The following is a 13927-nucleotide window of genomic DNA, read 5'->3' as shown; positions in this document are numbered from 1 at the left end:
TTCAATCTATTTTAATTATAAAATTGTTTTTTCTAGCTAAAGAGAAGTGAGTTTTCTGTATGGGGGTAGAAGAACCCCTGCCCCTGCCAAAATTGGGCAAGCACAAATGGATTCCTTGAATTTGTGTTTTCATTAGAATCTTTCTTTGTCTCATGACTGCTCATCTGCCCCCCTCCTCCCTCACACACACATTTTGATTTTTTTTCACAGCCATAAGAATATGAGTGGCCATACTGGGTCAGGTCGAAGGTCCATTTAGCCTAGTATCCTGTCTTCCAGCGGTAGCCAATGCCAGATGTTTCCAAGGGAATGCATAGAACAGGCATCTGTTGCATGATCCATCCTTTGTTATCTAGTCCTGACATCTGGTAGCCAGAGACTTAAGACACCCAGAGCATAGAGTTGCATCCCTGACCATCTTGGCTAATGGCCATTGATGGATCTATCCTCCATGAATGTATCTAATTCTTATTTGAACCCAGTTATATTTTTGGCCTTCACAACATTCTCTGACAATGAGTTCCACAGGTTGACTGTGCGTTGTGTGAAGAAATACTGCTTTTTGTTCGTTTTAAACCCTCTGCCTATTAGATTTGTTGGGTGACCTCTGGTTCTTGTGTTATGACAAGGAGTAAATAACACTTCCTTATTCGCTTTCTCCACATCAGTCATGATTTTATAGACCTCCATCAGATCACCCTTTAGCTATATCAAGGTGTCACCCCCCACTCTGAACTTTAGGGTACAGATGTGGGGACCTGCATGAGATAACCCCTAAGCTTATTTACCAGCTTAGATCTAGTAGCTGCCATCACCAAATAGTTTAAACAAATGTTTATGGAAGAGTCATTTGGAAACTCAGTCTTCCCCCTAAATATTTCCCCAGTCTTTATCCCCTTTTTCCTGGCAGGGTTGAGAATGATTCATCTCCCACCAGTTCCTGGTGAGCCCAGATCCAAAAAACCCTTGGATCTTAAAACAAGGAAAAAATAATCAGGTTTTTTAAAAGAAGACTTTTAATTAAAGGAAGAGGGTGAAAGGAATACCTCCGTGAAATTAGCATGCAAGCTACTCTCACAGACAACAGATTTAAAACACAGAAGATGTCCCTCTGGACAAAAACCTTAGTTACACGAAGACACCCAATTTGATTCTCCCTCTTATGCAAAACGAAGTCACAAAGGAAAATAAACATAGTCTAATACATTCCTTCTCTAAATATTTATTACTTTTAAGAAATGTTAGATGGCTGATTCCTGGATCCTTCACTCCAGCACAAACTTTTCTGAACAGACACAGACTGATTTCCCTCCTCCCTCTTTGAAAACATCCTGTCCCCCCATTGGTTCCTTTGGCCAGGTGTCAGCTGGGCTAGGTGAACTTCTTAATCCTTTACAGGTACAAGAGGAATTAACCCTTAACTGTATGTTTATGACAAGCTGTCTCGTTCCCAAGCTGAATAGTCCCAGTCTTTTTAATCTCTCCTCATATGGAAGCTTGTTCCATTCCCCTAATAATTTTTATTGACCTTCTCTCTACTTTTTCCATTTCTAATATAGCTTTTCTGAGATGTGGCAACCAGAATTGCACGCAGTATCCAAGGTGTGGGCATCCCATGGATTTATATAATGGCATTATGATATTTAATGTCTTATTCTCTATCCCTTTCTTAGTGGTTCCTAACATTGTTCACTTTTTTGGCTGCTGCTGCATATTGAGCAGCTGTTTTCAGATAACTATCCACAGTGACTCCAAGAGCTCTTTCTTGACAGCAAATTTAGACTCCATCATTTTGTATGTCTACTTGGGATTATGTTTTCCAATGTGCATGTAAATAAGGGTTAGTAGTCTGGATAGCTCTGCACGTCAAAGGGCTCTGTCTGCACTAGTCTTTTCCTCCCCATCAGTTCTCCACATTGCTGTTATTGATGCAGCTCCCCAATAGCAGGCATGTTCCAACATAAAGTGACTGTCCTCAGAGGATACCAGTTTGTACCCCAGCACAGCAGACAGCTAAAAGTGGCAGTTACGAGGGGCCTGATTCTCACAGATATGAGTAGTCTCCCAGGTCTCGTGCACATGCATGCTTATGCACACACACTTCTTTTTATGTTTGTGCAGTTGCCTCGTTGGCATCTGTCACTTCTGTGTATGTAATATTCACTTCCACGTGGCACAGTATCATACTTATTGATTCACCACATTGTGCCATTACATATTACTGAAACATCTGTAGGGCCCTGCTCTAAAACGAAGGCCAGCAAAGTTCTTGCTACTGCAGATGATATTTGTGACTTCCTGTGTGCAATGTACAACTGTGGGATGCTGTGTTTACGTGGTGCTGTTGTGGAGGGCAAGAGGGGGTATTGGCTTTGTTTTTGTTGAGGGATGGGGTACAGTTTTGGCTTTCTTTCTTGGACTGTGCTGGCAAAATGCTAACAACTTATGATGCTTCCATAATACTGTGTTTGCTCCAAGCACAGCTCTCCTGTTTGCCACAAAGTGGGCACATGGGACACTGATTGTTGTGTACCGCATCTAAAGGAAGTGGCCCAACTGCCTTAACTACATTCTGCCCTCCTCACCATCATCAGTTGTAGCCAGAGCACCTTCCTTGTGCCTCTGCCCTCCTTCTCTGCCACTATTCCAAGAGGTCTGTAAGCGGATACATTAAAAAGTTGTAAAGGTGTTAACAGTTCTAGCAACATTCCTATTATTTAAAACATGGAATATTGGTGGAACCAGTAATACCTCTAAAATTTGTATTAACTTTTTAAATGCTTCCATTTTATTTATATAAAACATGCATATGATGAATAGATCTACACCTATAAACATTCATACTACATTTTACATTCTTTCTCTCTCTCGGCCTCTTTTCTCCCTATCTAATTTCTACCCATAAAACGAACATTTTCAAGATGGCCACTGTCCCACTTTCACTTCTGGGTTGAAACTATAGTTTCACAAAGTCCTAGAATTTGAGAAAACGTGTTTGATTCAAGTGAGTCCTCATGGGCACAAACACAGATGACCAGGTTCTGACAGAAATTGTCACAAACCCATTGAGAACCAAACCCAGTGTGTGTCTCAGAGTAGGACTGGATTGTTCAGGGGATGGGTTACATAACCTTTCATCTTTAGGTTATTAACCTGAGTTCAGTTTAGGCTGGAGTGGTAGTGACCAAAGGAGTGGTCCCATGAGTCTTTGGTGACCTGTACAAAGGGAATCGGTTGCTTCAGTCCATTTCTTAGTGAGAAGGTGTCAACATTGTCAAAATAGGCCTGTTCATTGGTGATCTCAGGAGAGATGCAACGGCTTATAGAGAACAACATTTCATCTAACCCCTAACAGAGATTGTCACTGCAATATATTGGTGGTGATTAGTGTGAGTGTGTGGGAGCTTGTACTGAAGCTGCCTGTTCAGTAGATCTCCGAAGGTGTCATTCAGACACTTCCAACTGCACTTAATTCTCCTCTTCTTAAAACTAAAATTTCGCATAGTCATATCAGAGAAACTCGCATAGACCCTCATGCATTAGCTGCAAAATGGGACTGTATCCAATGAATATTCGCTCAGATAGTAACAGGAAGTGTCTGATACATAACCATAGACATTAGGGTAGGGAAAAACCTGCTAAATCAACTCTTCCATTTCCACAGCCCTTTTGCCAAAGCCAGATTGTTCTACATCGTTTATTCTCCAGACCAGTTTTAAATGATTCATATTGTAGAGCTTCCACCACTTCCCCTTGGGGACTAAGGCACAATCTAACAGACCTATCTCAGCATATGGCTTTGTGTTTAACCCAGTACCAGAAACCACTGAAAAGTTTGATAGAGGAAATCATTTCCCAGACACAGGTTTCTTGATTGCATCAGGCAGAAGCAAAGTTTTATTAGAGACACTTTTTCAGCAGAAGTACAGATTAACTCAAGTAAGTAATTCTTGTGATTGGACACAGACAGCATCACAGAATGGAAGAAGCAAATAGCATGATAGGCAGGAAGGTGGACCAAAGCTCACATGGGCCTCTTAGGACAGTAGTGTTGGCATTAGCAGCATTGAGTAATTCGGAAGAGCTCTTCTCCATGCTCTTTGCAGAGGTGCACAGTGAATGTGCTGGCTGAGCTCTCGCTTTGTCCGTGGGTGGGTCTTTGCTCGCTGGGTCTTGCACTGGAAGATGCTGGGTTTCTCTTCTTAGTCACAAACCTTTCTGCCATGTCCTGGAAAGAGAGAAATAGAACCGTCATTTTGCTTAGAAAGGAAGTAAAACCTTCCCTGCAGCATTAGGCTTTGAGATATATCCTGAGGGTGGGGGCTTCACACAGACACTCTGCTGACTATAAATTCTGATGAGCTCCAGAACTTCCCCCAAATTGTTTATGTGTTTAGAATACAAGAAAAGAATATAAATCCCACGGGTCGAGCTAGCCGCTGTGCTGGGAATGCACGAGCACAGCTCCTTCTGCCCTCCCCCTGGCCACGTCCGTCCCCTAGACACCCAGCTCACTCTGCCCCCAAAGGTGTTTTATTTTTCCTAGATTGCAAATGTACATTGTTGTGCTCCCCCATCAGCTGGACGGACCTCCCGGAGATACTGTTTGTGGCCTTGGAGCCATTTTCCCATCCCCCACCAACACCTCGTTGGTTCCGTCTCTCTGTTTTAAGGACGTTTTGCCTCATCCTTCTCCCTACAAAACACCAGCCTCCATTTCCAGCCTCTTTCTCCAAGTTCTCTAGACTCTCTCCCTCTCTCTCCCTGCTTCCACTTCAGGCTACTTCTTTCTCTTCCCTCTTTCCTCCTCCCTCTCTTTTAGCTCTCTTCTCCCTCACTTGCACCATTCATAATTCATAGTGAGAGAGTCACAGCTGCATTGGGTCCTGTTTCTTGCCAACACTCCCCACACCATACCACTCTTGTGTCACCATGTCCTACCAGGCTCTCCAGTTGCCTTACAACGGGGTCCTGAAAGGTGAGCCACAGCACCTCAGAACCACCTAACAGAGAGTGGGTTTGACAGCTTCTCTCTTGCCCTATTGATAAGAAGAGGACTAAAGAAACAGTTTCCCTTATACGGTAAGTCAGTTCTTACCTTTTAGGTCACCAGGGTGGCAAGATGTGACATGGGGGTGAGAGTGGGAAGATGAAGAGTAGGAGTGGGAAGTTTTAATGACCGTTCCGCCTCCTATTCCACCTGCTACGCCAATCCCTCCTTCCAGGCCACTATGACAAGGAAAGAATGTTTGGTGAATGAAACAGAAACCAACCTTACAATGGGATTGTAGGTTCAGTGGAGCTATGTGACTTTGCCTGTCATCAATCACTCCCCATCCAGCAAAGAGCCAGGACCTGGCCGGCACAGCTCCCCAGCACCCTCACTCCACCTCATCCAAGCAGAAAAGCAAAACCACATCACTACAAGCCAGTCATTCTGCCCACGAACTTTGCCCACAAAGGATAAATTAGTCATAGGCTGCCATTGCCAATGGGCTTTTTAAACAGGGTCTGCTGTATCCCTTGTTTCCAAATCAGGAAAAATCTTTGCCTAATTATTTATAGCACTTGTTTCACAACGAAGTGGAGTTGGGGACATGCCAGATGCTTGGGATAAAAGAAGGAATGACCTGGACTTTTGGCAAAATCTCAGACTGGGTCTTTTATGCAGGTTTGAAATGCTTAGGTTAATCTCTTGTTACAATTCTCTTTCCTTTTCACAACTGCCTCTGCACCCCCTGAATCTCCACACTCTCTGTGGTTTTAGATCTCACACATTGCACAGATCACAGCATAGGTGTTTGCTTTATGCCCCGCTGTGTCTGTAGTCTACGTACACAATGTCACGCTGTCCTCCTTCCAGCAGGCAGCGGTAAGTGTGAATCTCCTGCTCCAGTCGACATTTGACATCCAGGAGGACCTTGTACTCGTGGTTCTGGGACTCAATTTCTGCTCGCAGGTCAGCCAGTTGCTGCTCCACACAGGTGATCTGTTGCTGTAACTGGCACAGGTGGCTGTTGTAGCGACTTTCGGTTTCAGCCAAAGAGGCTTCCAGGTTGTCTCTCTAAGAATTGAAGCAAAAAACCCACATGTAGTGTAGCCATGCACTAAACTAAACCCATTTGGATGCAGGAAGTTGAGGATAATAAAAGCAAATCGTTGCTAAAAATCGGTTTGTCAGCGATATCGTCACGGCTACGTAGAGTGCCAGGCTGGGCTGGTCCCCATCAGTCCAGAAATGCAGATGTCAGTGTGTCACAGGTGAGATATCAATGGTGACGACATCACATACCTGGCTAAGATGGGCTTGCAGATCAATCTCCAGGGTCTGCAATTGACGTCTAAGTTCAGAGACCTGGTTGTTGCACGACTCAACCTCCTGACTGCTTGTGATGACCTCACGATTCAGCTCCTCAATCTGAAAACCAGAAACACAGAATAAAGAGCTTCAGAGGGGGGTTTTAATTGTCAGGTGGGTCTAGGAGTGGGTAACAAAAGATGTAAGATGGGTAGTGGCTGGGCAAGTTTTCTGCACACTGGAATCGATCTCATCTATCGCTTGTAACTCCCCTTGCTATTCCAATGCTAAGACCCCTCACACCTTCACCAGTAATTCTCCTCTGTCCTAACTGACAGGCTTGCCCACTGTTCCACCAACACCCCTCAATAATGACATGTAGCAAACCCTATTCTTCCATGAGACACACGACCGTACCTGCACAGGGCCTCCATCCCCTGTGCACCAGGTCACTATACCCCTGTGCTGATCATGTTTGGAACTTATGATACAGGAATAAATTCTCCCCATGGCGTGACTGTGTGATTCTGAAATAGCTCCTGTATTTTTGCTTGAGAGAGTTACAGTTGTGATGAGTTTACCTTGCATTCATACCAATCCTCAACCTCTTTGCGATTTTGCGCAATCATTGTTTCATACTGGCATCTCATCTCCTCTAGGATTTTCTTCAGATCTGGGCCAGGAGAAGAATTGACCTCCACGCTGACATCACCAGTGGTCTGGCTTCTCAGACAATTGATTTCCTGCAAAGATAACGCAGATCAGCTTGTTTAAAAAGGAAAAAATGAGTTGAGAGCATCAAGCCACTGTCCGTGAGGCTCTACATCCTGGGGCCCATTTCTGACAGTCACAACAACTGTCTCTGATGCATCTTCTCCAGTATAGACCCAGCCCAATGGGGAAACCACAGATGATTTCCAAGCAAAACTCCACAGTGAGCACTCCTGAGGTAAAGAAACAGTGGGTGTTTATTGGGATGTGTGATGGTTATTCACAGCAAATTAAGGAATTCCTGACTATTTTTGCTGGACAAACTGACATGTTTTATACTTCATCTTCACATGGGTCTGTGTGTCACTTTGTGACTTGGATCCTGCATAAGAGGTGTTTTCCTGTGATAGCCACATTGTGCTGTTAACAGATTATATTTTCACAACAGCTACCATTTTTGTGTGTGTCTCTTCTATATTCCAAATCCAGTCAGCCCATTTCCACTGCCTTAGTTTAGGCAAGTCTCAATGTGTTGGCTCTTTCATTATTATCTTTTAAGAGAGGGGAGCTTGGTTCAGTGGTTAGAGTTCCTGACCTACTATTCCTCGATTTGCTCCAGAGTCTCCGAGGGATCTTAGGCAGACTCTTCTCTTAATTGTTCCTTAGATAGCCTGGCTTCACAACAGAGAGAATAATACCAACCTCACAGTGGAGTTTTTAATACTGATTCATTGCCTTTTTGCAATGAAACATTTGCACTGTTTTGAGTTAAGTTCTTTGGATGAAACATGCCAAAGAAGAGAAAAGTAATTTTATCGGTCTGTGACAAATCAGGTGGAAGATGTATCCAACTCACTGCTAGTGCCTGAGGTAGCTCTCTCCCCTTCCCCTTCTGCAGAGCCCAGGAGCTCCCAGAAGCTTGACATTCCTTCCTAAGACTCAACTCCTACTTTGTTCAGAAACTTTAGAGGGCTGGACCTGAGCTCTTGGGCTGCTTGTGACAATTACTCCGGCACAGGTTCCACCCTTTGTATATTTCAAATTAGAATTAATATGATTGGGAAACAGGATTTGTGAAAGGAGCAATATCATAATAATGCAGATTATTATTAATATTCTCTTGGTCATAGTTGCATTCGTGCCCTGGTGTTTTAATCAGGATCAGGTCCCCACTGCTGTAGTAAGTAATGTACAAAATTAATTTTTTTATATACGGGAATGAGTTCCTACCTCCTCATGGTTCTTCTTCAGACAACACAGCTCTTCCTTCAGGCACTCAAGCTGCGCCTCCAGGTCAGACCTGCACAGGGTCAGTTCATCCAGAAGTTGGCGTAAGCCATTAATATCGGCCTCCACACTCTGGCGAAGGGCCAGCTCAGTCTCATACCTAAGCCATGGACAAGAATGACAGAAAAGTCAGCCCCTGGCAGAACCCACCACTGAAGATTCCTGGCATCTGCACTTTGGTTATGGATGGGTCTGAGTTTCACTTCTTTCATCTTTACCTTTATAGCTGTGCATGAAGTATAACACACGAGGTCTGCTGCCTAGTCTATCTGTGTGTTCAAAGGCTGGGGTTTGGTTCACCAAATACCTTCTTCTTCAGCTTTTTTTGCCCCTCTCCTCTCTAATGGAATTACTACAAAGATGTCATGCCCCAATTTTTCTGCCCTTCCACTGGGAAATAATCTAAACTCTTTTCTTTACTAAAAATCCATGGGCCAGACTCTCAGTTGGTATAAATCTGCATAGCTCCATTACCTTCAATGGACTCATGCCAACATGCATCCATTGTCCCTATATTTTAGCCCCCTAAACCCCACAAGCAAACTCTTTGTTGCCTCAAACACTCTGTCTTGGAAATGCCCCTATTCTAGCACCTATAGAGTCAAAAACCAAAGGCACATCTCAAAATCTGCGACCACCACTTCTGTGTCATTGTTCCCGAGTGCTCCCCCCTTGGTCTATCTGTATCCATTGTTGTCTTTTGTCTTCTAATGGGATTGTCAGCTCTTTGGGGGCGGTGAATGTCATTTTGTTCTGTGTTTGTGCAGTGCCTAGCACAATGGGGTCCTGGTCCATGACTGAGCTTCATAGCTGCTACTCTAATACAGATAATTAATAAGAATAAAATCTCACAAAAATACAACCTCTTATGAATCAGGAATTCCAGTAATTCTTGGTTGGGGGATTTCTTCATTTGTCAATTTGGGACTAGGATACAAGGGAACAAGAGGAGAATGACAGGTTTGTCTGGTACAGAGAAGTACTCACTTCAGTCTGAAGTCATCAGCTGCCATCCTGCTGTTATCAATGTTCAGAATGATCTTGTTGTTGTCTAGGGTAGCGCAAACAATCTGGAAAAGAAGAGAGTCCGGGGGATTTTCAGCCCTGAAGTCTCTTCACTCTGTTATACTCAGTGTCACGTTGCAAATTTCAGTCTTTTTACTCTCCCAGTATCATAGGCGGCCCTAGGTATTTTGCTGCCCCAGGCACGGCAGGCAGGTTGCTTTCGGCGGCTTGCTTGCGGGAGGTCCCCGGTCCCGCGGGTTCGGCGGCACGAAGCCGCGGGACCAGTGGACCCTCCACAGGCATGCCACCAAAGGAAATCTGCTTGCCGCCCTCACGGCGACCGGCAGAGCGCCCCCCATGGCTTGCCGCCCCAGAATTTTTCTGCTCTATGGAGAAATGCCCAAGTGTATGTAGTGAAATAGGTGAAATGAATGAATATGTAAAAACACACAGTTAAGATGCTAACAGTTTTGCAATTATAATTAGTGCTCCCTGGGGCCTGCTATAACAAACCTCACATTTTCAAACTTGGTCTAGAGTTCGTAACTACGAGTTTATATTTTTTCATTGCAAGACTTACATTACAGCTCAGCATTTGGCATGTATCTCTGTCCTGCACCCTATGAATCTGTCTGCTTTGTTTTTCCTATCTGACTAATCCTTCTTCAGAATATACTTGGAAAATATTTTTTACAAAAATTTAATTGCCCATTCAAAACTAGTGGTAACAAAGTATTCTTTTTCTCTTATTGTTCTTTAAGGGAATATTTCCCTTTCCCACCCCCACCTCTGGATAGGAACCCAAAGTTAGTTGAAATAGAAATGAGATTTTAACTAGAAACTGGGAAAACTGAGGACAGGACACTATCTAATAATGCAGATAAGTCAGTGGATTAATGAATGAATTTCTCTTCCCATCTCCCGTTTGGGTATAAATACATTAAAACATCCCGTTACAAACTTCATTCAGGAGGAGTACTGACCAGGCCCAGATTGTCTCCTGCCTATGTAACCTTTCTCTCTTTGTACAAATCTGGTCAAGAACAGGCAAATTGTAAATGGACTCATAAGTTTTCACACCCTCACTCGTAGTTCAGAGAAGGAGTTGCCTTAATTTATGTCTGCAAAGAACATTTTACAGAAGTGAAATAGCATCTGAACAGAGACTCAGAGGGAAGCTCTTAGAATGGGGAATACAGCCAAAAAATGTCACCTGATTTTGAAGATCCTCTATTTCCTTGTGGTAGCAGCTGTAATCCTTTGGTACACCGGTGTGTCCATGATGGGCATACCATTCCCTGATTTTGCACTCTAGGGCAGCGTTTTCTTCCTCCAGGCATCGCACCTTGTCCAGGTAAGAAGCCAGGCGGTCATTAAGGTTCTGCATGGTCAGCTTTTCATCACAGGTGACAAATGCGCCATCTCCATAAACACCACCACCAAAGCCACCACCAACTGCACCACCAAAGCCACCTCCATATCCACAGGGAGTGCCACCACCGAACCCAATGCTGGAACAACTTCCATAGCCATATCCTGGGAAACCTCCTGGTAAGACACCTCCATAGCTACCTCCAGAAAAGCTACCAGCACTCAGTCCCGCTCCACAAGTCGCTCCACCACTGTAACTCCTACCCGAAAAGCCTCTACTGCTGCCTATCCCACAGGAGCTATATCTTCCAGAAGAGACTGAAGAGGTCCTTCCTCCACCACCACCTCCAACCACACAGCTACCACCACTACTCCTCCCTTTGGTAGAGAGAGTAACAGTCTGCTTGGTGCTGTAGCTCATAGCGACAGCGATTAAGAATCCAACCCAAAGCCCAAAGCAAGAGGCACAGCTTGATATAAATTCAGACTGCAGATTTTCTCTCCGCACAGATCTCTATTTATACCTTCCACAGTGGGTGTCACCAATAGGGTGTTTCTTCTTCCCATGGGGCTGGCTAGTCTTGCTGTTCATGCCAAGAATAATTTCCCAAAGAGTTTCCCTCCAGAAATCCAAGTACACAAGGAAGTTAATTTACACTTTAGTAGCTAGTTTCAAATATACACTCACAATGATGTTTCATGAATCATCAGATTTTCTTTATGATGAAAATTTTGCAAGAAGAAGCCAGGAAAAACGCTGCCCTAAATTATATACAGGGAAGAAATAACACAACTTATTGCAACAGATAGCTCTTTATATGTTATTATTTTATTTAAATTTTTATTTTCTCTTTAATAAGCATGTTTTTCACATGAGATGCTGGGGTGTAGATATTGAAGATCAAAGTGAATGAATGAATAAACATGGAGTCATGCTTTAGTAAAGTGAAAATAGTGATGAACCTCTCAGTGGAAAGATCTGAGATATCATGATATAAATATTCCGGTCTCCTCCTCATACTGTGACAGATGCTAGGTCCAGTACACGCCTAACAAAGAGAATTGTTGGGCTGTGGAAGTAGAGCAGGAATTCCCAAACTGTAGTCTGTGGATCACTGACGATCCACAAGGAGTACTTGCTGGAGGTCTGTGGAGATTTGGCTGGTTAACTGGTTCCCCTCCTCCTTGTATTCAGCTGAAAACTGCATTAAAATAAGCAAAAAATACATTAAATGCTTTCCTAATTTACTTTACCCATGTAAAATGATTGCTGTAGATGCCAGATGGACGTTATGTGACGGTGAGTGAAAGGGGAGATGGTCCATGCAGTGGTGAATGGGGGTGGGGTTGTCCATGGACAATTTCCCTGTTAATATTTGTTGTGTGTGTGAAAAACTCTTGGGAACTCATGAAATAGAGAATGTAAAGCTGGACCTCTAATAGTACTGGAGGAACAACTGGCTGCCTTCAAGGGGGTGGACTAGGTGTGACTGAATAGGTCATTTCCATTGCTAATGTCTAAGAATCTATACTGTGCAGGGAAATGAAAGTGAGAAGAGCTGTTCTCATTTCTGAACTGCACAGTAATTGGTGTTAAAACTTTCTGATTTGCTCTGAGAGTTTGGACACCGCTACCGCTATGAGATACAGGTGGGAACTAGAAGAGAATTCACAGAACTGGCATACTACCGAAAAGGCCAGTAACATTTGCCAAGAGGGCATCTTAATGATTGGATGCTTTTCTCTTCAAGTGCACAAAGGCACACTTTCCCTAACATCGCAATTTACAAGCAACTATTAGTAGTAATTGGGGTCAGTCTCACCTCCTCCCTCCCCACAGTTAGCTCATTAAGGGAGAAGTTGTGGTGAACCTTCATTTAGCTGGACTGTGGTGCTGTCAGAGAAGACAGAGAGGGTGTCAGCTGCCACTCCAGAAGAGAGGGACTTCTTTGCAAAATGATTAGAACTATTCACACCCAGCTGGAACCAGTCATCTGTGAACAGCTGAGATTCACTAGCATGAGATATTGTGCCAGGGATCTGGAAGCACTAACCTAGAGATTTAGGAGCAATCAGAATCTCTCTGTATAAGGAGAAGCTAAATTCCTATATTGTGTTGCCTGAATGAGACAGAGAAAGGGATTCCATATTAGAGAATAAAGGCTTATTGAAAAACTACTTGCTGTTGTGAGCATCTAATTCTCCAAGTCCTTCTCCTCTGGGATTTGAAAGATAATCCCTCCAAATTCATGCCTCCCAAACCATCTCCTGTTTACTGGTAGGAATAGCTCTCTGTATTACACAGTTATATGGCCCTCATCCCATAATATCCAAGTGCCTCCCAAATCTTGATGGGTTTATCAGCATCCCATTCATGTAAATTAGGGTCCTATGATCCCCATTTAAGTGACTGATTTATTTATTTAGACTTCAAATGATAAAGAGGATGCCTGTCACAAGGCTGTAGATGCCACATTCATTAATTATGCGATACATGGAAACCCCCAACTGTATTAAAATAATCATTCCACAGAGAGAGGAAGTGACTGCCTGAAGGTCAGAGAATGAAACTGTGGCAGAGCCAAGAATTACATGCAGGGGTCCTGAATTCGGCTACGGTGCTACAAACACAAACCAGTCCTCCCTTCAGAAATGTGCCCCACTCACTCCCCAAATGCAAGTCAGCAAAGACACAGTCATGAGGAAGATTGCAGGGAGGAAAACCTGATTTTCATTGTTTGTACTCTGGAGTATAACTGGAGTCAGGGTGAGGCTCCGAGAACAAACAGAAATTAATATAATGCTTTTATTGCTTGAAGCTTTGGTTCTGCTGTATAGGATCTCTGAAGAAATTAGCCAATAGCTGTCCTCGGTAAGCAGCTTTTGTGGATGGGGTAACATTCTGAACCCTCTTTCAGAGGTATCATTTTACCACAGCAGAGCTCCACTTTCTTGCCAGCACAGCAAACCTTGCCTGAATTACATGCAGCACAAACAGAGGTTCATTGTCAATTCCACCTTCAGTATTTTAGGGAGATTTTTGTACATTTGTAGTTAGCTAAAGACTCCGTTGCTTGACGTACAGGCCCTGCCATGGATCCGAGAGGGAAATGCATTTACGTTTGCTACTCGTAGGGTGACCAGACGTCCCGATTTTATAGGAACAGTCTTGATATTTGGGTCTTTTTCTTAGATAGGCTCCTATTACCCTCAACCTCCATCCCAGTTTTTCACATTTGCTGTCTGGTCACTCCC

General features: G+C 43.7%; 1 protein-coding gene across 1 annotated transcript; it reads right to left on the bottom strand.

The window, feature by feature from the left end:
• Positions 1 to 4202: 4202 nt before the first annotated feature.
• Positions 4203 to 11093, bottom strand: LOC115638869 (keratin, type I cytoskeletal 19-like). The gene is made up of 8 exons (XM_030540890.1): positions 10515 to 11093; positions 9284 to 9366; positions 8240 to 8396; positions 6880 to 7041; positions 6293 to 6418; positions 5838 to 6064; positions 5099 to 5229; positions 4203 to 4228 (listed from the first exon to the last, which is right to left on the bottom strand). Exons 1-8 carry the CDS (start codon positions 11091 to 11093, stop codon positions 4203 to 4205), a joined length of 1491 nt encoding a protein of 496 aa, XP_030396750.1.
• Between the last annotated feature and the right edge of the window lie 2834 nt (positions 11094 to 13927).

Source organism: Gopherus evgoodei, chromosome 23 (genome assembly GCF_007399415.2).
Source record: "Gopherus evgoodei ecotype Sinaloan lineage chromosome 23, rGopEvg1_v1.p, whole genome shotgun sequence".
Taxonomy (NCBI): Eukaryota; Metazoa; Chordata; order Testudines; family Testudinidae; genus Gopherus; species Gopherus evgoodei.
This window is presented reverse-complemented; position numbering and strand designations above follow the sequence as displayed.